This window comes from Orcinus orca, chromosome 11, assembly GCF_937001465.1.
Source record: "Orcinus orca chromosome 11, mOrcOrc1.1, whole genome shotgun sequence".
NCBI classification, from domain to species: Eukaryota; Metazoa; Chordata; class Mammalia; order Artiodactyla; family Delphinidae; genus Orcinus; species Orcinus orca.
In genome coordinates this window covers 96,725,523-96,749,904 of record NC_064569.1, presented here as the reverse complement: position 1 = coordinate 96,749,904, position 24,382 = coordinate 96,725,523, and the positions used below count along the sequence as shown (strand labels likewise).

The 24,382-nt window shown below is 51.5% G+C and overlaps 1 protein-coding gene across 5 annotated transcripts in view; it reads left to right on the top strand.

The window, feature by feature from the left end:
- The window catches only part of PACSIN2 (protein kinase C and casein kinase substrate in neurons 2), a 139,861-nt gene that overhangs the window by 101,074 nt on the left and 14,405 nt on the right, over positions 1-24,382 (top strand). For all 5 annotated transcript variants that reach the window (XM_033405196.2, XM_033405197.2, XM_049694553.1 and 2 more), the window contains exons 3-5: positions 15,831-15,987; positions 18,004-18,239; positions 20,405-20,560. In XM_033405196.2, the coding sequence (XP_033261087.2) occupies positions 15,831-15,987; positions 18,004-18,239; positions 20,405-20,560 (549 nt within the window). The remainder of the gene's footprint in view (positions 1-15,830; positions 15,988-18,003; positions 18,240-20,404; positions 20,561-24,382) is intronic.

Here is a 24,382-nt window from a genome sequence, read left to right as displayed (position 1 = left end):
CCACATGCCGCGGAGCGGCTGGGCCCGTGAGCCATGGCTGCTGAGCCTGCGCGTCCGGAGCCTGTACTCCGCAGTGGGAGGGGCCACGACAGTGAGAGGCCCGTGTACCGCAAAAAAAAAAAAAAGAAAAAGGTAGGTGAAAGTTGCCAGTGTGTATTGTCAGCATATATTAAGTAAAGTAGCTTGAACAAGTCCTGTCATTGATGTAAACCCTTAGGCACCCTGTTAAATTCTTAACTGCGATGTCAGTAGACAAGAACATCTCTTGTATGAAGAATCCTAAGGATTCTTCAGGCTCTGCTCATCTTGTGATGCTGTCCCTGAAATTACTCTTCATCTCATATAAATCAGCAGTGCCGCCCTCCTCCTCTGATGGGTGTGCCCTGGATGGCTCAGGCTGAACCGGCCCTGCTCGTCTCTGAGCGACTTAGGCGCACGTTGCCAGGTGCACATCTCCAAGCTGCCAGCAAGTTCCCTCTTTCCCATGGAAGGCCGCTTCTCACTGGTGTGACCCACAGAGCTGTACAATCTAAAGAAAGCCTTGCGGTCTCGAGGTGGAAAAGTCTTTTGTGCTTAATTTTACTCCTTCCCACCAAAAGGTGCTAACTGAAGTGGGTCATTCCAGAACCATCTTCTGCATGCTGGCTGTGTGCCTGCACAGGAGGGACATGGCCCTGCCCTCCGGGAGCCTTTGGCTGTGACATTTGGAAGTAAGCTCCCAGAGGGAGGAGACAGATCATTGTTTGAGGTGCTGTAGAATTTGCTGGGGTGCAAGGGGGAGGTAGGGCTCCCCCTAGGGTGGGGGGCAGGAAAGGTAGCATGGAAGATAGGCAGGATCAGTACTTACTAAGCACTCAGATGTTTGCTAGATGAATGAGTGAACAAGTAGTGATCTTGGGAGGAGAGATTACCCACAGGGACATAATATCAGCCAGAAGTATTTAGTGGGCATTTGGAGGGGACACTTTCTGTATCCCCAACACCGTAGTAAACGATTCAGAAGAGAAGAGGGGTGGGTATCTGATTCCCACAGTGAAGGTATTGGGAGGAGAAAGGATGGTGGCCTCCATGGAGAGTGAGGGCAATGAGGCCAAGCCACAGCTCTGCTTCTCAGTGTCATGGCGTTCAGAGGAGAGGGGTCTGCTGCTGGCATCACCAGAGAAGATACGTGGGATGGGTGGGGCTGGGCTATGAGTTGGGAGCAGGGACAGCATTCTAGGCCAGAGCAATGTCTGGAGGTTGGAATGAGCATGGCCTTGCAGAGGGCTGAGGATCTTGACCTCTTTGGAGCCAAGGGTCTGTTTTGGAGGTGAGAAGTCATGTGGGATTAGGTAGGTTGAGGCCTAGGGGAGGTGGTTCACCAAGAGGATGACTCCTTTAGCCACCAGTTGGCTGAAGTTGGAGGCTGGCACATCCTGCGCACAGGCTCCCCAGTGGGGCATGGGTGGCTCGGTCGCTTCTGGCAAGTCCTGGCTCGTGCGGGGAGCCTGCAGGTGTCCCCCGCGTCCTTCACTTCCAGGCCCTCTTTCTGGGTCTCCTCTTTGGCTCTGGGGGCTGGGGTACAGAGAGAGCCTAGGCTGCAGGCCATGGTGCTTTTCAAGTGTTACCAGTGCTTCCTAGGAAGCCTGGCCCCCCTCTGCCCTTCACAGGCTCTGGGAACACGACAGCGGGTTTGGCCCCAGCAGGCCTGAGGGCTGCAGCCTGAATCTCTGAGGGCTCCTGAGGCCAGGCTGGGAGGGCAGACTGCTGATTTCAGGAACTGGGCCCTGCATCTGCCTCACCCCTGAGGCAGGAGCTCTGTTCAGCTGTCAGTGGTACGTGCAATTAGAGCTCAGATCTCCCCGGCTGAAGCCAGACTGGGGCTGGCCTGTACTGCACTCTCTGTGGGCACAAGGAGCCTTTGAGGAGAAGGATATTTTGGAGATGAAGAGGACATAAATATCTTGCTGTAAAATGTTCTGGGAATGTTAGCCCTAAAGAGTTGGCACGTGACTAGTATTTGCCGTCTCCTTCAGAGAAGGCTCTCCCTGCAGAGTCCTCTCAGACTCAAGCACTGTGGACACAGCACATCAATGAGAACATCTCCATGTGCATCAGTATTTTGTCTGGAAAGCCATCCGTGTAAAATGGTGTGTACTTTTCCCATCCTTTTAGACCAATTTTGTAGGTAACATATTTAGAAGATGCTGCTGCCCCCTGTTCATGGATTCCATAAAGCCTTATTTGGCACCTGCCACGATCCAGGCCCTGGGCTAAGTCCTGGGGTCCCAAAATGAGTGCACAGTCTTGGGACCCCAGAGCCAACATTTTTAGTGGCGGGCAGTCATGGGCGGTTGGGTGGGTGCCGTGAGTGGAAGCACGAGGTGTATGAAAATAACTGTCACCTTGCCTCTCAGCAGCAGTTGTCCATTCCATGTGTTCTCCAGCCACCTCCCACATACACAGATCTGGATGGACTTCTCTGCATGGCAGCCTTGCTGTGCGTGTGTCAGCCTTATCACTATTCCACAGCACTTGGACATAGCTCCCAGCAGGCTGGTGGCTTACCTTTATTTCACTAAAGTTTCTAAATAGAACCATTAATTCATTCTTTCAAGAAAACTAGTATTTGTTGAACCATGACCAAGCATTAGGGCACTAGCCTCCCCTGTGCCATGTTCCATCTGTTCTCTACCCTGCAACCAGGGTAGCCCATCCAGAAAAGCAAACCTGTGCAACTCCCTGCCCCAGGTAGGAAGCTTCACTTTTCTGCATCACCTTCCAAGTAAAACCGCACTCTTTAGCATGCCTAAGACTTGAGCATGTGCTGGCAGCTGCTGGCCACCTGGCCCTTCCTAAGGAGCTCTGCCCTGGGCTCCAGTCAAGCAGAGCCCCCCAGGCTCCTATCCACCAAGAGCTGTCTCCCTGCCTGGGAGGGTAGGGGCTGAGGGCGGTGGTCTTTTCTCCAGCCTGACCTCCATTTCTTTCCCGGGGAGCCCCTCCTCCGGGCAACCTTCCCTGGTCCTCCCTGGCAGGCCTAGGCAGCCTTCCTGCCTGCCTAGCATGCTGTACCGTTTGCTTCTCCCTCTAGGCTGTGAACTCCCTAGGGGCAAAGACGTGATTCTTCCCTGGGAATCTGATACTTAGCACAGTGCTTGACACACTAAATGATTGTTGATTGAATGTACAAGTGAATCAGAGAAAGGATAAGGTTTGATGCTGGGTAATAAGATATGCCCTGCTCATAAGAAGCTTACAAACAAATATTTGGAATTAAAATATGTATGCAAATAGCCATAATACTGAACAGAAATCATTATTTCAGTAAACACCTACAGAGCACCCACCACGTGCCAGGTCCTATTCTAGGCCTTGAAGGTGCAGCATTAATAAACAGACAAAAGTGCCTTTTACATCTGGCAAATGCTGTGAGGATGTGGAAGAGGGCCCTCCCTCCTGAGCGCGTGGACTGTGCTGTGTCATCAGTGGCTCCAGGAGAGCAGTGACTTTCGCTGTCCCTTGTACCCCATGCATGGGTGTGTACGCACTGCCAAGTCATGGAGCTGTGTGCCCATAAGCTCTATGCTATGGTCTGGGTACTCTCTGTGGGAATGTTAACCCACAACAAGAAATTTAGCAATGAAAACCAGTGATAGCGGCTAGCATTTATTGCACACTTGCTCTGTGCCAGGCACCTACTCTGCTTTACGTGGGGGCGCTCAGTCCTCTCGACTGCCTCTGCGATTGTGAGCTCCACTTTACAGGTGGGGCAGCTGAGGCTCGGGTGGTTTGATGGTGCTAGCAGTGGGTGGAGCTGGGATTTGGGCCCAAGCACCTGCTCTCTAGAACTGCTCTCCTGCCTCTGCTCTCAGCTTCCTGGGAGCTCCTTATAGTAGAGAGGTATTCCTTTGCAGTGACTGCCACGTACTTAAATGCCTCTGCTTCGGCGTGAGGAAGTAGCGTCCTGTCTGGGTTCAGGCCTGGTGCCAGCGTTTCTTAGTGTGTGACCCTGAGGACTCAGGGAAGAGAAGTAACCTGCTCACTGTCCTAGGCGCGAACATGGCATTGCTAATTCCTACTTCCCAGGATGGTTGTGAGAATTATAGATAACACCCGCAGCGCCAGGGTCCGAATGGCTCCGAGCCCGAGTGGTCTCAAAGCGTCACCTCTTCACGTGTGAGCGCCGCACCCGTGGAGACAGGCAAAGACGGGCGAATCAGGTGGCCTTTCACCTGGTCCATGCAGGCTTGCCCCTCCCCTGCCTAAATGCCGTTGTTCTAGATGCCAGCTAGCGAGCTGCTCAGCTCTGGCCTTGAGAGACTCAAACACTCAAGATGTTTTGCTGTCAAGCTTATTCTCTGAAGATAGATTTTTATTTTCTCTCTTGATTTCAGTGATGTCAAAGTAACTTTTGTAAGCCCTGTAGGAGAAAACGTTTTCCATTTCTACTCAGTAACAAATAGAAATGCATGCTTTTAGAACTGGAGAAGTCTTGGGCGCTCAGTTAGCCTGTGGTGGCCTGGCTGCACTGAGACACCTTTATACCAATGTGTGGGTGTGGACGGTGGGCCTGGTGCTGAGGACCCAGGCATGGCGATGGGGCGGAGGCGCTCGTGTCCTGTGGCGGAGGGTTTTCTTTTTTAACAGGAGTCAGGAAGTTCAACCAGGGAGCTGGGGGAGGGACGGGGTGCTGTGGAAGCAGCAAGCTGGGGAGGTGGTGGACATGGTGGAAGCGGGGTGCTCCCTGGAGGAAGTGCTATTTATTCCCACTTTTCCAATCTGATGATTTCCACACTAGGTCTTTTGGCTTTTTACCCCGGGAGGTTCACCGATTTCAGAAACCTCTCTAACCATCCCTGCCTCCTTTCACTGTTAGAGTTTCTGCCAAAAGCGGCTTGGTCTTCAGCGAGCCCTTACTTAACAGAGCCGGAACTTATCTCACCGTCAGGGTTGGCGGCAGCCCTTAGAGCGAGGAGGTGCCACTCATGCAGCACCTACTGGAGCATGAGGGGGAATAAGAGGGGGCAGCGACCTGGTCACCAGGCAGCCGTATGCTCAGGCTGCTTCCCGGACACCTGGCTGAAGCATGAGTGTGTGCACGTACCCTCATGCCGGGGAGACTGGGCGCTCCAGGGCAGGGTCTTCGGGGTGGTGGCTCACAGGTGGGGCATGTGCTGTGCTCAGGAACAAGTCCCCAGGCGTCGCTGGGCCTTTATCCTGACATCTGAGCAACGTGTGCCGAGAGGGCAGAGCACGGTGAGCCTGGCTGACCAGTCTTGAGGAGGAGTTCAGGTCTAAAATAACTTTGTTTAAACACATCCTTCCTCTGTATGTTATTATCTGTTCTGCTTTGAGTTAGATCTGAGAACTGGAATTTCTCACTTTCCATGTCATCCATTTTTCAGCTTGTCATTTTGAACATTTAGATTAAAGATTGATAATGCAGTTATTTTTAACATTGTTGAAGTTTGGGATTTGTGCTTTAAAACTCTCAAACAGCAAGGGTGATGAGCCACAATTTCTTCACCCTCCTACTTGATGAATACAAATTCTAGGAACAGGGGATAGGGCTGGTAAGTGTTGGGGATGAGATCTGAAAACCAGGAGTTGGGACTGAGGCCCGAGGCAGTGACAGGACTAGTTTGGGTCAGCACACAGGTCAGGCTCAAGGTGGCTGGAAACTGAGGCTGTACGTAAACAGCAGCAGCAGCAGGCCAGCAAGGAGCCTTGATGTCTAACGCTCTTGGGGCCCTGCCAGGTAAACTGCATTACCCTGTTTCCAGTATGGGGAGCCCGGTGAGGTCAGGTTCAGGGGAGCACTGAAGTGAGGAGATCCTAGACCTTCTGTTCCAGTGCAGGACAAATTGGGAGCCCAGATGGTGGGTGAGCTGGAAGGTAGGTTGGAGAACTGGAAGTGGAATCCTGTAGAAACGAGGACTGCCAGAGCACAGTTTGAGAGCAAGGCAACGAGTTCATGGTTCCCCAAGGATACGCCTTACTCCTTGGTCCTTTCAAGCACATCACAGATTTTACAACCTTAAGATCGATTGTGACCCCTTTTTTGGAAAGGGAGGTTCAGAGTAGGGGTTGGGATGGATTGAAGAAGGGTGCCTGAGACGGGAGGCCCTGCTGGTGTGTACGGATATGGCCTCTGCTGTGCACTCCGCAGGGAATGCAGGTGGGGAAGTAGTGGCACTGAAAGGCCCAGTCCTGCAGCCGTCTCGGCCTCCCTGGACATGGCGGGACGTGGAGATAAACTGACTGGGAACTGGAATTTCACTGAAAGCCGTGCAAGTGCAATGAAGGAACTGCGAGGCTCTCCTGCTGGTTTGTGCTTGGCAAAAGTGTTAGTTGCTCACTTGTCATCTGTGGAGTTAATATCTGATGATGTGCTGAGAGGTGATCCTTTTTAGCTTTTGTGGGGAGAGCTCAAGGGACTCATTGGATTAAGAACTCAATAAATAAAGGATCGTGACTTACTTCATTGCCTGTGCCTCTAGCTGGGCACTCAGCAACTTCTCAGTCCCCTCCTGTCTACATGGAACGGAATCTCTGCTCCCAGCATCATTTGGGCATTGAGAAGATATTACAGGGTGCCCTCTGTGTGCCTGGCATGGTGGATGGAGAAGAATAAAGGCACAGTCCTTGCCCTCAAAACCCGTATGTTACCACATTTTGCATGTGACAGCAGACATCGCGGCAAAAGTAACAGGGAGGGATGAGCTGCTGGGGAGGGGGTACCTTCATGGAGGGGGTGGCATCGCGTATAGCTCATGCTCTGTGGGCCTCAACATGCTGCCTCAAGCCTTCAGAAAGTGGCCTTGCCCCAGAGGTCCCTTGGCTCTTACCTCAAACATCGTTTCCTCCAGGCAGTCCCAATCTCCTGGAGTGTTCCTTCCAGGAATTGCCACCGTCTGTAACTGTTACTTGACCGAAGTCCCACAAAGGTAGGGATGATGACAGTTTGTTCACCATTGCATCCCTAGTCCCTTTCATAGTCCTTGGCACGCAGTAGGTGTTCACCCCGTATTTGTGAGTGGCAAGAGGCTGTTGCCAGACCCTCAAAAACTGAGAGTTGGGAGTGCTTCGGGAGGTCGCCAGCCATGTAGCCAGCCAGATACCTGGAATTGTGAAGGTCTCTTGGAGGTCACCTAATCCTGTCCCTTCTCTTCATTTTGTGTCTGGAGGGACAAGATGAAGAAATGGCAGGTCTTGGGGCTTCCCTGGTGGTGCAGTGGTTGAGAGACTGCCTGCCGATGCAGGGGACACGGGTTCGTGCCCCGGTCCAGGAAGATCCCACATGCCGCGGAGCGGCTGGGCCCGTGAGCCATGGCTGAGCCTGCGTGTCCAGAGCCTGTGCTCCGCCACAACAGTGAGAGGCCCGCGTACCGCAAAAAAAAGGAAATGGCAGGTCTTGTCAAGTGATGGCTGCCCCAGGCTAAGAGCACATCTGACTGGGAAGAAACCCACCCTATGCTGTGAACTTACCAGTGCATACATCCTCACAGAATCCACCGTACAACTGAAGGGATAGAAGCGCAGGCAGAGAGACGTGGTCATTTCTTTCAGGGCAGGACCAGCTCTTTGCTGCTCCCCTCGTGAGCAGGGGTAGAGGGAAGGTGGCCTCATCAGAGAGGGCCAGGGGCTGATGGCCACCTCTTCAGCCTTGTCTTTCATCCTTATCTTTCAGGCTGATTGAGAAGCTCCTGGAGCCTCTGGGCATACTGTAGCAGCTTTGGACAGAATGTTGGTCTCTGACTGTGTGCACGTGCCTGGAGGGGCACCACCAGTGGCTTTTCTTTCTTGTCCAGTCAGCTTGGCACAGCTGGCTCACTCTTGGACCTGCCTCTCCAGGGTGTAGAGGGAGCAGCTCTGGTGCTTGGGACTTCAGAGTCACAGGTTAAAGAGCATGAGCGTTCTGAGAGTAAAATCAAGGTCATGTTTGTCAAGCGGTCTTAGTAGTTTACAGGTTTGGGGGTCCTGGCATGAGCCTCACCGGCACCAAGAGGAATCAGGGGGATTCAGGAGTGGGGTTCATATACTGCGTCACAGTCTTGAACTCTGTGGCCTTTCCTGGAACCTGCAGGGCTGGTTGGAAACATACACATCACCTGATATGGACCCGTTAAGTCTTCATTCTACATGCTCTCTATTCTCAGCCTGAGGAAGGTTCTAGAAGGTGGGGTCTGCCTCCTTTTGGCTGCATGATTATGGGTGACTTTGCCTCTTCAAACCTGTTTCCTATTCTGTAAAATCCTCCTGCCTGGGATCATCACAGGATTAAATGAGGTTGCATGTAGAGCTGTGAGCACTCTGCCTGGCAAAGGGTAGGTGTGCTCTATTATGATGCTGCCACTGATGGAAAAACTCTGTGTGCGGCGCCTGTTACCAAGAGGTTTGCAGTCCAGCTGGGGCAGGGAGGCTAACATGCACACTTGTGACCCATGTGGAACAAGCTACGACTGTGGGGCATGGGGACAGTGTTTGGAAGGGCCCTCGTGGCCCCCAGGTGGACCAGCCAGCAGGACCCTGTGGTGGGGAATTGGTGTCGCCTGTCTGCTAGTGCAGGCGATCCAGGCCCGCCCCCTTGGTGGTCCGGCAGGGATGGCAGGTGGTGTCAGGGTAGCCTCTGTGGGGAAGACCAGCTGAGCCTTAGCAGAGAGCTGAAACTGGGGCAGGTAGGACGGGACTCATTCAGCACCACCTCCTTCTCCATTTCTTTCCCTGCTTTTGGCACCTAATCCCTCCCCCTTTCTAATATTATGGCTTTTGTGAGCATGTGTTGTAAACTGTACCCTTGCTTCATGTGCAGCTATTTTTAATTTGCATCAAGGCATCCTGTGCCCTGCCGTTCTGTTTCTTTTTCTCCTCTCTGCACTGTGTGTGAGGTCTGTTCCATTGCGGTGTCTACACAGTCCTGTACTTTTTTCTTGCTGCCACACTGGGGTGCCCCCCACATTCACCCATGCTTACCCCAAGGAGGAGACCGACCCCTACGTGCCCTGTGACCTGAGCCAACATATCTATGGGGATAAAACTCCGGAGCCATGTGGCTGGGTCCTCCTAGGGCATGTGTATGCTTAGTGACTTAATTCCTGCCTGGCTGTCACAGGCTTGCCCCAGACTGGTTTCCGCCATTGTATTCAGAAGCGGTCCTGTGTGCCCAGCTCCGCCCCACACTTGGCATTTCCCGCTCTCTACAGTGTGCCAGTCTGTACAGGTAAAGAGCTACCTTGCTGCTCTCATGGGCAGTCCCACAGTGTGAGCATCTCACTCAGGCCTTTAGCCCCATGGACTTCCACTTCTCTCTGAAGTTACCACTTCATACCTTTGCCCGTGTTCCCTGGGGGTGTCTCTTTCATGTTGATATGTAGGATTTCCTGGGATATTCCAGATTTTAGTCCCTTGTCAATTTGGACAATTTAGACAGATTAGTAGACAGTATTTGAATCTGTTAGCTTTGTCCATGATATTGGTTTCTGAAGAGAAATCCATAATTTTTGAAGTAATAAAATTTATTTGGACACGCACACACGCGCGCGCGCACACACACACACACACACACGGATGTGTGTGTGCGTAACCTTATGGCTTTTACTTTTGAAATTTTGTTTAAGGAATCCTGCCCTGCCCTAAGTCACAAAGATATTTGCCGACATTTTCTTCGAGTCGCTTTATGGTTTTACCTTTCACATTTTTATTGAGTGCCTGACGAGACGCAGTGAGTGGAAGGCAGTTGAGAAAGAGCGGTGAAGAAAGACAAAGGTGCTGCGGCACCATCGGAAGGCGTGTGGGGGTGGTGTCCTGTGTGCTGCGGGCTCTGGTCTGCCCAGGCCCAGGACGGTGGGCAGTGAGGCCGTCTGGGGGTGGCATGGGCAGAGGGGCTGGCTGGGGGAGGGCAGGGTGGTCCGGGCCGCAGGCCTAGGAGCACCATCTGTGTTGTGCACCAAGTCAGCAGTGAGACAGCCAGAAGCTCGCTGGGGTTCCTGGGGACATCCAAAGTCCACAGGGATTCCTTGTGGTGTTGAGATGAGCCACTGGAGGGAAGAGGTTCATGCCTCAGGGCCAAGGCAGCACAGGGCGGGAGAGCGTGAGCTCTGGGTGTTCCTGCCTGGTTCGCTTCTCACTTGGGCCACTGGTTACCCTGGGACTTTGGTTGTAATCACGCAATTTGTCTGCGAGATGGGCTCGATGGTCACCGACCAAAGAGAAGGGTAAAAGGAATAACATGGAAGATGTACGTGAGATGACCCTATAGGTCCTCTGACCTGAGCCCGCAGTTCACACAGGTAATGGTAACTGAGCTGGCACTGGGGCCAACAGGTGGGAGGAGCTGCACGTCCGCATTCGCACTCCCTCTCATCCACCTGGGATCCCAGGGGTCCCACTGACCTGCGGAGACCCTCCAGCTTTCCTGTTGCCTTTGGCCACTGTGTTCCACAGAATGGAGTTGGCCAAGGTAAGTAGGCTGTAAAGTCGGAGAAGGAAACATTCTCCAGTGTCCTTGTGAAAGGCAGTTCCAGACTGTTTACACCCAGAGGATAAATGAGGAACTGGTGCGACCTGTTTGAACAGTCCTTCCCAGCACCCCTGTAATTATAAACCCGCTGGTTTTTAGGCAGAGCCCACTGTCTCTGCTCTGATTCCTGATTACGCAGTTTCTGCCAGGGGATGTCTGCAACTCCAGCCCCAGACTCGTCTTAGCTGACTGAAACCAAGACTTGTGTGACGCTGGATTCTCAGGGCCTGGGGCAGAGGAAAGCCAGAGGAATGATGAGAGCCAGACTCACAGGCAGCCGGGAGGACGGCAGGCAGCAAGGCAAGGGGCCTCTGGGCCCAGGTGAAGGGCACTGAGGGTAGAAGGGGGTAGGGCGACCCAGATTCCCGGGAGGACGGCAGGACCGGTCGGGCTCCTGGTGAGCCTAAGGCAGGCCTTTTGGTGATTGGGTGGAGGGAGGCGGGAGACTGGTTTCTGGAGGACTCTGGAAAGGAGGAGGACTCCGCTCTCTCCGCCTGATAGGTCCAGCCTGCAGGAACCCCCCCTCCCCCCGCAACCCTGAGGTGCCTGGAAGTTGGGATCCTGCTACCTCTGTGCCGCCCCCATGTGCCACCTGGAGGACAGCGCACTTCCTTTTTCCTGCTTTCCTGCTCTTCTCCCCACTGCTGTGCCCCAGAGTCAGCAGGCTACTCATACCTCCCCTCCAGGGGCTTCACCTTCCTGAACCCCACCGTTCCCTGAGCACAGCACCCTTTCGGATGAAGGCCTGACCCTCAAGATTTTTCACCGTCTGACTGACCCCACCTCGCACACCACTTGCTGTACCCAGTGCCCAGCTCAGTCTCTAGTCACCCCCTGCATTCTGTGGTCCACGTTCTTTTCCTGGTGGACTTCTCCCGGAGCCAGGTCTCCATGCTGTCACACCTTCTTCATTTTGCCAACATTGTCTCTGCCAGGAATCATTTCCCTCACCTCACCTTTAATCCGTCCACTTGTCCTTGAAAATTCAGTCTGGTTGTTGCCTCTAGTATACCTGCCCCACCCCTCACCCTTCCTTCGGCCAGGTGGGTTCCTGAGGGGAGAGTAGGGGTATCCCCCCCTTGCACCCAGGCACTTGCATGTTGAACATCTGTCTTTAGCACCTTGGTATCTGAGGGGGTGAGTCTGAATCTAGAGGAAGTTAGGAACATAGATGGCTTCAGACCTAGTTTCTAAAATGGGCATTTTATGAACAAATCAATTGATAATCAGGATTGGAAGAGAGCTTGTTTATTTTCAATTCCTACCTAAAGTTATCTGTCATTTGGCCATCTCAAAACAAGCTAGTATTTTGAGAAGCAAGAGAGAAGCTTTTTAATTACAAAACTGATAGAGCAGAAATAGCTAACCATGTATGTCCTGACTTTAATGTATTATCAGTTTATCATATATTTGAAATTAATTTTTCTTGCATTTTACAAAACAGTCATTATACCTCAATTTTAAAAAAGAGAACACACTCTACCAAAGAAGACACATGGATGGCAAATAGGAACAAGAAAAGATGCCCAGTATCATTAGACACTAAGAAAATGCAATTAAAATCACAATGAGATGTTGCTACATACTAAATGGCTAAAATAATTTTTTTTTAAAACCTGATAATACCAAGTGCTAGTGAGAATGCAGAGCAATTAAAACTCTCATACACTGCTGATGGGAATACAAAGTGGTCCAGCCACTTTGTCTTATAAAGTTAGACATACACTTACCATATAGCAATTCCACTTCTAGGTATTACCCAAGAGAAATGAAGACATATGTCCACACAAAGACCTATAGGAATTGTTGATATCTTCTTTATTTATAATTGCCCCAAACCAAAAACAATCCAAATGTCCTTAAACAGGATGAAAGGGTAAACAAATTGTGGTGTGTCCAACTTAGCAATAAAATGGAGTGAACTACTGGTACAGGCAACAACGTGGATCGGTCTCGAAAGCACTGTGGTAAGTGACGGAGCCTGTCACAAAAGCCAGGCTGCATACAGTGTGATTCTACTTATCCTGGACATCGTGAAAACGGGACAAAAATCAGATTAGTGGTTGCCAGGGGCTGTGTGGGAGAAGATTGACTGCAAGAGGGTGCAAGGGAACTCTGTGGCGAGGTAGAAGTATTCTGTCCCTTGATATGGTGATGGTTATACACAGTATACATTCATCTGAACTCATCTAAGTTTATACCTGTAAAGGGTGATTTTTATTTTATGTTGACTGTGTCTTATTTTAGAAACACACAGTGGCTCTGCTGTTAGGATGACCGTCAGCGCCCTGCTCATCGAGTGGGAAATCCACAGTGCTCTGCTGCTGTGTGGTTTATGGAGATGGAAACAGTGAAACCTGATGAGTGTCCCCACGTGTGGGCTGAAGTGATGGTCTGTCACAAGCCCATATGTAGCCTTTCACTGAGCAAAGGACAGCAAGGCCGATGTTGCTGGAGCATCTCAGTGCCTGTTGTCACGAGCACTCCCCTTTCCCCTTGGCCCTGGCATTTAAACCTAAAACACGTGCTTCCAGGAACAACCTTTGTATTCCTTGCTGCTTTTCAGATTTCAAGAGTTGTCATTTAAATATGAACAGTATCGAGGGAGGGAGATGAAAGAGGGAAGAGATATGGGAACATATCTATATGTATAACTGATTCACTTTGTTATAAAGCAGAAACTAACACACCATTGTAAAGCAATTATACTCCAATAAAGATGTAAATAAATAAATAAATAAGAATAGTATCTATTTGTCGTGAGGTGGATGGACCTAGAGTCCGTCATACAGAGTGAAGTAAGCCAGAAAGAGAAAAATAAATACTGTATGCTAACACATATATATATGGAATCTAAAAAAAAAAGTGGTTCTGAAGAACCTAGAGGCAGGGCAGGAATAAAGATGCAGACATAGAGAATGGACTTGAGGACACGGGGAGGGGGAAGGGTAAGCTGGGACGAAGTGAGAGTGGCATGGACATATATACACTACCAAATGTAAAATAGATAGCTAGTGGGAAGCAGCCGCATAGCACAGGGAGATCAGGTCGGTGCTTTGTGACCACCTAGAGGGGTGGGATAGGGAGGGTGGGAGGGAGGGGATATGGGGATATATGTATATGTATAGCTGATTCACTTTGTTATAAAGCAGAAACTAACACACCATTGTAAAGCAATTATACTCCAATAAAGATGTTAAATAAATAAATGAAGCAAATAAATAAATAAGAACAGTATCTATGGTACGTGTTGATGGGCTGTACCAATGTGTACCTTGTTAAGAAATACCCTTTTCTTTTCCCTAAATCTTTTTACAAGGGTTTTGAAAATCAGGCAGGCAGGTTTCTGAAGAGCCAACATATTTTAATATTGATTGCCAGTATGAATATTATTGGTAACAGTGGGATGAAAACCAGATCTACATCGTGGTTTCCTGTCGGCTGTCAAGTCTGTATTGAGCTGTGATTATCTTAGCTCTTCTTGCCACCAGCTCAGCAATACTGAGTTGTGTTTTGTTGGTTATTTTTTTCATCCTGCTGTAAATTTGGAAATGACAGTAAGGCCCTATTTTAAGGGAAGTGAACATGTGATGTCACTTCTAATTGGTTGTGAAATGCTTGCTTTCTCCTTCCTAAAAAGGGGCTGCTGAAGGATGGAGTTGAAAACTCAGGTTCACCTTCTGTGTTTTGGTGAGCTGCTGACCTGCTCTCCTTGCTGGGGGTAGCAGCCAGGCCACGCCTGGGAGGGAGGGGTCTGTGGAGGAAACGATGACTGATCGTGGGGCCTGAGAGCTGTTTGTGCACTTCAGCAAGACTGCTGGAAATCACACCAGACCTCTGGAGAAGCCCACCCAGACTACCTGCCTTCCAGGGATCCTCGCTGTTCCCATGGGAGTGGGGTCATCTCAGCCTGTCCAGAGCTCTGGCCTCAGGGACAGCCCTTCCTGGAGGGACCACAGTCCCCTTTTCTCCCGATGCCCATCTCCATGTGTTCTGTCTCTTTGCAAGGTCTTCCTGCCACTCCACTGTAGCCTCTTCTTCACCTGGCTAACTCAGCACAAGATGGGAGGGACTCAGGCAGTTTGAACTGTTCATACGTCAGGGTTAAACAGGCTACGTGGCAGAGAGAGGACTGTACCCTTTTCTGTAGAAGTGGGAACTAGTCCTCCATGTTCTCCAGGAGCTTCCAGATTGACTCTAAATGGAGATGAAATATGAGAGTGATTAGCCAGGCAGAGACATTTAGAAACGGAAAAACTGACAAAAAGGTGACTACAGTTTTTGAAGACAGTTGGGAGGAAAGGGTTGAAAATACAGTCGATCATTTTTCTGTCATATTTCCTCCAAGTGCTCCAGTGTCAGCTACATGGTATCCTTTCTAATCAGCAGGTCAATGAATGGAACATATGGAACAGTTGGATTTTTCACTCCAAATTAGCCGCTAATATTTTCTCAATTACTCTTTTCAATTACTCTTTTATTATTTATAATTTAGATAAGCTAACTCTCCTCTCATATGTGAGATAAAGTAATTAAGCCTCACCTTGGCTCTCGTCAAAGCAGATAAGAGTGTGAGCTTTGCCATCGAGACTCCTACCTGGAACCATTTGAAAACCTGCTTTCAGATGCAGCCCAGCCTCTAGGACTGCGACTATGGGATCTTAGAAAACAATGTAACTTCCCTGAGCCTTGGTTTCCTCATCTTAAGATGGGGACAGTTATTCCTACTCATTAGGGCAGTGGCAATTTTTGGGATGTAAAACACCTACTGTGGTGCCTGGCATGTGCTCAGAAAGTGGGAAATAGTGTTTGTTGCTCTAATTGGGAAGTAATAATAAGGTAGCATGTGGTGACGTCTCAGCAGTAGGCACCTGAAACCTGCTTATTCCAGTAATGCTCAAAAGGCCTTTAGCCAAGAGTCTATAATGTTAATTATAAAATCATTTTAATCTGAGTTACTAAGAAATTATTTTTCTGTTTTTGTTGTTTTTCATCTTTCTAGTTAGACATTACCCACTCTGGGAAGCTGCGTGAGATGCCCTCTGGGTGCCCTCAGCCCCTCACTTCCCTACATCAGAGCCCTTCCCACTCTGACCTGTCTCCCTCCCTGAACCACGGGTCAGAGCATGGACGCCGGCCGCATGGACATTGAGAAGCTCCGAATCACTGTTTTGCGTGTTTCTGCTAGTGATAAAAACGGGGAGCTGGTCATGTAGCAATGCAGGGTGCCTTTGAAACAGGAGTGGGGCATGAGCACCCAAGAGCCGGGCTGGCGTGGAAGCCGTTTCTGCAGCCGCGGCCCCAGGCCTCACAGCGGGACTCTGTTTCCTAGGTCGGGAACTACAAGCGGACCGTGAAGCGGATCGAGGATGGCCACCGCCTGTGCAGCGACCTCATGAACTGCCTGCACGAGCGGGCACGCATCGAGAAGGCGTATGCGCAGCAGCTCACCGAGTGGGCCCGGCGCTGGAGGCAGCTTGTGGACAAGGGTAGGGAGGCCACCGCACGGGGCGTCTCAGCCCCAGGCGCCCAGGGCGTCTCAGCTCCAGGCGCCCAGGGCAAATTGTCAACCCTTTCTGAGCCAGTTTCCTCTCTTGGAAGATAGGGGCAGGAGTTTGTCTCACAGTTTCGGGGGGCTGTGATTCGTCACCAGCAGCATAGCCTGCATGAGCTTTCCTCCCCTTTCCTGGGGACACAGGACTCCTGTCCTCAAACAGCATCCAAGACTCCCGTGGCAGCTTGTTGTCCAGAGGACGTGCTGCGCTTGCCGAGTTAACAAGGAGCAGCTCCTTCAGGGCCCAGCCTTGAGTAGGCTCCTATCCAGTCAAAGGCCTTGCTGCTCAGCACCGTGGTTTCTGACACTCAGGCTGTTTATTTGTAAGCTTGGCCAAGTAGTAAGTCAGATAAGACTAGATGGTGACATCTGGCAGGCTTTCTAATACTGAATTTTAACAGGAATAACTACAGGTGTCGTATGATGCAGGCTTTGCCTCCCCTCCCTCCCTAGCAAAAACTCAGAAGATTCTAGAGCTTGGTGACAACGCTGCTGTGGATACGGATTGTGCTCAGAATGCACTTCCCAGCAGTAGAGGGGGAGCTCGATTGATTACAGGATTTCCTGGCACAGGAGTGGGTTAGCGGGGGTTTCTCAGGGTATGTTTTGGGGCAGACTCTTCCACCATGACTAACTGTCCTCAGGGGAGCCGACCACGGGAAACCAGGCTAAGGCGAGGGACCCCCAGGCGACTTCAGTTGGGTCTAGACCAGCTGCCTGTGTTTCACCTGTTGCTGAAACGGGTTTTCTGTGGAGCTTAGCACAGTGCCATGGTACAGAGTGGGTGCCAGGGAGTGGGGTAGCCATGCTTGGGTGAGGAGTGACTGGGAATGAGCCAGCTCCTTCAGGAAGCAGTAGCTGTTGTTATTTTATTTCCACCTGCCTGAATCCCCTCTTTCAGGATCCAGCTGTCAGCGCCGTCCATTCTGTTGATTCAGAACCTGAGGTTCATAAAGCACTCTTGCCCGCTCACTTTGTGGATCCTGCCACAAGACCTAGGCAGGACAGGGAGCTGCTCGTTTTGTAGACATGAGGGATTAGAGGTTCAGAGGGGCTAATGTTCTATGTTTATTCGTACACGCACACGCACACACACACACACTCACCCACCCGTACACACTCACCCACATACCACACGTCTCTGTGTCATTACCCAGCTCCAACAGTCATTGACCCCCGGGAGCGCCTTGAGGGCAGGTGCTGGGTCTTCCCATTTCCGTCCTCAGCTTCTGTCATAGCCCATCTCTCCCTCCATCACCTCACTCAACAAAATGACGGGCCACATTAGGAGTTTTCTTCCTGAGAACAGTGAGTGGGGTGACCCAGGCACCCCCACAGTGCTATCTAGAGAATTCTGTCTGGGCCAGAGTACATTCCTGTCTCCTCCTCTCCTCCCCCAGGACAGGGCTTCCATTCTGCTGAGGAGACAGTCCTTCATTCAACAAGCAGTTCCCAGGGTCCTGCTCTGCATGGAATGAATGGGCCTTGGGAGAACGTGTGGTCCAGTGGAGGGGGAGCCAGGGGCCAGCAGGAGCCAGTGCGGGTGGGCTCCGAGTGGCCTGGCAGAGAGGTCAGCTCATTCCAGAAGGCCCTCCTTCTCTAGCCAACCTTAAGCAAATCAAAACTTCCAAGATGAGGAAACTTGAGTTTTTCAAGAGCTCAGTGACTTTACAGAAAGGAAATGTGTGTAATCCCCCAGTTTCCCTAACAAAATAACAGATCCAGCTTCAGTTCCTTATTCTTTTCTTCATCCCAGGAACTGAAAAAGGAACAGCACTGAGAGAAAAATATCTGAAACAACCAAAAGGAAACCTCTCAGCCGGGCAGCCAGCCTGCCGGCCTAAAACCCCATCCCAACAGCTGAGGGAGGTTAACAGAGGAAATCCCCTCCCCCAGGGCCTGTCTGGGCCCCACAGTGCCGAGTAACCCACCAGCTTCTCTCCTGTGCCAGGGCCTCAGTACGGGACGGTGGAGAAGGCCTGGGTGGCCGTCATGTCCGAGGCAGAGAAGGTGAGCGAGCTGCACCTGGAGGTGAAGGCCTCGCTGATGAATGAGGACTTCGAGAAGATCAAGAACTGGCAGAAGGAGGCCTTTCACAAGCAAATGATGGGAGGTTTTAAGGAGACCAAAGAAGCCGAAGATGGCTTTCGGAAGGCACAGAAGCCCTGGGCCAAGAAGCTGAAAGAGGTGCATCTCTCCTGCAGGCCCCTGCCTGGCCCCCACAGCCTGCTTCTCGCTGGCCAGGCCTCCCACCTGCAGCGCCCCCTCCTGCACTCCCAGGGGTTCCTGCCTCAGCTTTAGGCACAGAATGCTGCAGCTGGTAGCCAAAGGCCCGCGCTCAGGCCCGAAGCCTGTGGTGCCTAATGTTTACCCATGTTCAAGACTCTGAGTGCTTTATGTGCCTCTTTTACATAATCCGTATCAACCCATTTCCCAGTCTTGGAAACAGGATGAGAACCACACACAGGGCATAGAGCTCAAAACCCAAACTCTCTGTCTCCTTTTTTTTCCCCCCAATAACTCCATGTCATGAACCTTCTGGTCTATCAAGAATATTAAATCGATGCAAACTATTACATTTAGAATGGATAAACACCAAGGTCCTACTGTATAGCAGAGGGAACTATATCCAATCTCCTGGGGTAAACCATAATGGAAAAGAATATTAAAAAAATAACGTGTATCTGTGTAAAACTGAGTCACTTTGCTGTACAACAGAGATTGGAACAACATTGTAAATCAACTATACTTCAAAAAACAAAAGTTAAAAAAAAATTAAATCCACAGTTGCCAAAGGTTATCTGAGGTTAAACTATTGTAGAACAGTGCTTCTTAAATTTAAGCAAGCTTGCTAAAACCCAGATTCCCAGGCCCCACCTCCAGATATAATGATTCAGTAGGTCCAAAGTGGGGCCTATGGGACTTTCCTGGTGGTCCAGTGGTTAGGACTCCGTGCTTACATTGATGAGGACCTGGGTTCGATCCCTGGTCGGGGAACTAAGATCCCGCATGCCACGTGGCACCATCAAAAAAAAAAAAGTGGGGCCTATTAATGCTCAGTTCTAATGATCTCCCAAGTGATGCCACGCCCACTGGTCTAAGGACTACATTTTGAATAGCACAGTTTCAGAAGACCTGTTGGTAGCACTCAGGAGCTAGTAAGTAATATCCTAGATGGAAAACCCTAGCTCTTAACCACTAACAGTGCCTCCCACAGCCCTGGGAAATTGTCTATTACAGAGACTTAAAAGTCCATTTGGACTAGTAAAAAGGATAATTTTAAATTGTTCTTTCTCTTGTATGGGTTTTTCTCTCAAATTTGCAATGATACTGATATTCATTTTTGTAAAAGTAGCAAATGGAAACCATTGAGTCTCACCCAGCCTTGGCTTGCTGGAGGCTGTCATACCTACCCCCCAGCCTTCAGCACGCGAGGACCTGCAGCCTGGTCTGCCCAGGCTCAGGGTGGACATGCCACTTCCCTCCAACCCTACTCCTGCCACTGGCTTTTCTCAGGAGCTGCACTGCCTTCCTCCTTCTCAGAATCACCCGGAACAGACCTCCGTCTTCAGGTTGTAGCAACGGACTTCCCTTCTCTGCTCTGTGCCTTGGCTTTTGTCACGTCTCCTTTCTCTTCCTTCTTGTCTCTGGTCCCATTTGTAATGACACTATCTCCCTCATGAGGCAGTGGTTACAAACTCATCTTTCTTCTCTAGAATGAAATCTGTGACTTTGGCTCAAGTAAGAAGTGTCTATTAAATTACATATATACACACACATCCATATCTCTATATATACGTGTGTGCGTGTGGAGTGTGCCCATAACCCTGCCTCCCAGCATTACACTCCTCTTGCGTTGGGTTTCCAGCTGCCTGCTGGCTCTTGCCTCAGATCCACACCTCCATCACATTCTTGCTCCATGTCATGTGCGTGGTTTTCTCTAACCGTTCCATGTACCACTCTGCCAGCCCAGACCCACCCAGTGCACCTGCCTCTCCTCCCTGCTTTATTCTCCTCCTTGGCACTTGCCACCTTCTAATTTACTCTGTACTTGAACTGTTTCTTGAGGTTGCCTCTCCCAGCTAGACGGTAAGCTCCATGAGAGCCCAGGCTCTTTGACTGGCACTGTACCCCTATTGCCTACATGTTTCCTGACAGCAAAGCAGGCGCTCCATCAATAGTTGCTGAATGAACTCCTCTGTTTTACTTGTTGTAATTAATACTGAACATACAGCTTTGTACCTGCTCTTTCCTCTCCTCTTGAGAGCACAAGCACTTCCCACAGTCTGTGTAACCTCTAGCGAGGATTTTGAACTTTAAACGTGGTGTTCAGGAACTCATTCTCCCTGTAGGTGGAAGCAGCAAAGAAAGCCTACCACGCGGCGTGCAAAGAGGAGAAGCTGGCAATATCACGAGAGACCAACAGCAAAGCGGACCCGTCCCTCAACCCTGAACAGCTTAAGAAATTGCAAGACAAAGTAGAAAAATGCAAGCAAGATGTTCTTAAGGTAAATTGTGCACTTTTCTTTACATATTGAGAGCACACGCCTCACCCGTTCACACATCTGGCATGCAGTGTACCTTTGTCGCTGCTTGGTCGGATGCTCGGACAGACGGCTGCCTCAATGAAACACATTCCTGCCCTCGAGGTCACGCCTTACCTTACCAGAGCCATTAGTGCCCACCTCAGGACCAGGGCAGACCCGAGTTCTGGGCAGGCAGGGGCAACGGGTGACTCCTGTGCGTGGGGGACAGGGCAGTGGGGCAGTGGGAGGGAAGAGCTTGTGCAGGACACGAGTTGTGGATGTCAGCAGCGGGGAGCTGATGGGTGCACTGGTTCAGAGGGTTATGAGGACCAGACGGCCTTGCAACGCAGGAAAAGTAAGGCGCTTGGGATGTTGCGGCAGGGAGCCACCGGGAGAAGGTTCGAGAGCCTGGGAGGGGAGGGTTGACGTGAGCAAGGCTCTGGGCCTGTGTCCTCGGCTCCCAGCTTGGCCCCCAGCCCCACCCTCCTCCTTTGCTTTGTTCTAAGGGCTGGGCGGCCGGAGACTGCCCCTGTCAAGGGCCTGCCCTGCTGCAGTGTTCACGGAAGAGAGTCCCAGCCTGGATTTGGAGAAAGAGGTGATGTTAGAGGGGAGGTGTGCTTCAGGAATAGGTCGTGACCCCGAAAGGGGAAACAGGAGTCCCAAGCTGATGTGTTACTACCTGCCCACCTTTTCAGGCCTCAGATGAGCATCACTGAGCCCCAGGGAATTAGGTGGTGTCATCTCTGGTTTGTGACGTAGGAAACGGAGGAACCTCGGAGAGGTTCAGTCAGGTGCCACCCAGTGATGTGAGCGTGGGAGAGCCCATGCCCTCTCCAGTGCTCTGTCCTCACATAGCAAGGAGGGTGGGAGACGGGGGTTCATTGCTTAGAGCGAGTGTCAGAATCCCTCGGGGAGAATCCCTCCACGCCTGTCTCTAAGACTGGGCCTGAGCCAGGAATCTGGGGTGGTGGAGCAGCCTGGGGGCCTCCTCCGTGGGATCAGGTGAGGAACTTGGGACCGCCTGCTGAGTGTGGGGGGCACCTGGACTCAAGGAACACAGGCTGGGGGGACTCTAGGGGCTGCCTTCATCAGGTACACAAGGAATTGGGTGCCCAGGAAAGTGCCTAGAGGAGAGATGAGGCATCTCCATACCCAGATGTGTGTGTGTGAAAGAGAGAGTGATGCATGCCTTTCATGTTTTACAGCCACCCAGAACAGACTCCACCAAACTGATACACTGGCAGAACAAACCCAGGGCCTGAGGTCAGACGTAAGGCACGTGTCAGGATGACCAGGGCACTTTATAGAGGGTTCCCTCCCTGCCTCTGTGGTCTGGCCAGTGACCTCGGGGCACGATGGTCCGTGTAGGCTGAGAGCTGGCCTGGAGAGGAGGGCAACTCACTCCCGCTGCCCTTCTTAGCAGTTTCTAAAAACCAGCACTAACTGGCTGCACACGTCCTTCTGTGTTTCTTATTGGCCAGGCAGTGACTGCATCTTGCAGCATCCATCAGAAAGGAACCTCTCACGTTCTGTGCTAAGTGTCACAGTCCATGTGAGGGTGAGGGTTGCCTCTCATTTCACTCCGTGAATATTTATTGGGAACTTTCTCTGTGCTAGCAGTTCCCCGAATGACGATGACCAATGACCGTGCTCTCTACCTGGCCTGTGCTGGGACGGGGCTGCTCGTGAGCACAGGCCAGGTGAAGCCCACCCCCACCCCGCCACCAGGGGTCCAGGGAGGTTACCGAATGGTGAAGGATCCCAAGAAGTGGTTGCTCTGTGTCACTCTGATGGCACCACTGGTGTTTGAACCCACAGCTGCTTGCCTCTGGCCTCTGAGCTCAAGCTGCTGCGAGGCGCCTCGCACGTATAGGCGTGGGCAGTGGATGATGATGCATGACCAGAGCAGCTGTGGAGCCGTGCTCCTGCTGGGGAGGCCCAGACTCTGGCAGGGATGACCTCTCTCTGGGGTCATAGAGGACCCAAGCCCAGCCAAGACAGGAGGCTTAGAAGAGAACAAGGAACCAAAGATAGCAGGCGAGGGGTGAGGGGCAGAGGTGGGGACTCCGGGGGTGGGCAGGCCTGCTCTCTGGAGGTTGGGGAAGGCTTCAAGAAGAGGGTCTCTTTGGAGCATAAAGGGGAGTCTTCCAGGGCACGAGTCAGAGAAAGTCGTCTGGGAGAGGAGCAGGGGAGGTGGCGAGTAGACTTGGATCCCAAATGGGGGCAGAGAAGCTGCTCTAGAGGTGGCAGGGGCCGGGCCCTGAGGCCAGGACTTGATCTTAAAAGCACGGGGTCCTGCAAAAGCTCAGGGGGGGTTCATTCCTTCCTCAGAAGGCCCCACGCTGTCGTCAGGAACAGAAAAGCAAAGTTCCTAGGTGGCCAGCCCATCCATCCGTGATCAACCCCCATTTTTCAGGGTCTTGATAGTGGAAAAGGCTTGTGATAAATGAGCGGCCCCAGCCCTGCCATCCCTAACTTTACCTTAGGAGGCTACCATCACTTTGATGGTCCCACCAACTATCAAAACCATGTCGGGGTGGGGGGACTTCCCTGGTGGTCCAGTGGCTAAGAGTCTGCGCTCCCAATACAGGGGGCCCGGGTTTAATCCGTGGTCAGCGAACTAGATCCCACAGGCCACAACTAAAAAGATCCCACATACCACAACTAAAAAAAGATCCCGCATGCCGCAACTAAGTTCCCATGGGCCACAATTAAGACCCGGTGCGGCCAAATAAATAAATAAATATTTTTTAAAAAAAACAAAAAAAAACCATGTGGGGCGCAGGGAAGACTGCATGGGTTTACTGACCCCGGGCACATCCCTGCGAGGTAAACGTGCTAACTTTAGCCATGGCTCTTAGGCTAAAGACATGACACGCTGTCCCTAGACACCCTTGAGAATAGGTCATACTTATATTCATATTTTCTTCCTGGTAAAACCCCTTCTTGAGGACAGTCTGGGGAGGAACACCTGTGTTGGGGATGTCTTGGGCTGGAGGAAAGGGGACTAGGACTCTTTTGAATGCCTTGGTGCCGCTTGGTGTCCTTGTCTGTCACCTCATTTGAGTATCAGGATACTGTGACGTAGAAGTACTTCGTTTTCTGAGAAGGAAAGCGAGGTTCCCAGAAAACGAGCGGCACAGGCTTTGGCCACGGGTTTGTCTGGCGCTCGGAGCCCTGTGATCTTGCCTTTAAGGTAACTGTCGAGCCACTGCTGCTGTGGGCAAGATCTGAGGCTCAGCCCTTCCCCGTGGGAGAGAGGACACGGGCGAGTGACGTGGGGCTCGAGGCCACGCACACTGGGCTCCAAGTGACCGCCTCTTCCCCAGTGGCTACCTGTTTGGGTCTTACTCCAGCTGAGAGCCCTGGCAGATGCCAGGAGTGTGATTTGCATTTCAGAAGTGGAGGGGCTGGGACTTGAACTTGGAACTCTGTCAGACTCTGGAGCTTGTTCTCTTTGGGTTTTGGAATCTGGGGCGGCTGGGGGACGGAGCAGCTTTCCCCAAGGGCGACATTGGTGGTGGGGAGAGCATCCAAGATGAGCCTGGGGGGCCTGGCGTGTGGAGTGCAGAGGGCTGTTTCACAGCCAGATTGGGTGGGTGCCCCTCAGGAGCAGAGGTGGGGCGTGAGTCCTCTGGGCAGGAGCTTGCGGGGCAAAGGAAATAGATCGGGTGCTTCTTGGATGTGGGGTCGCCTGAGGAGTAGTCTAGATGCTGATGGATTCAGAAGTGGTGGAGGGGGACAAGGGCCGGGTGATGGACAGGGAGGTGCAGAGCTGGGCTCGCTCGCTCTCGGTCAGAGGCA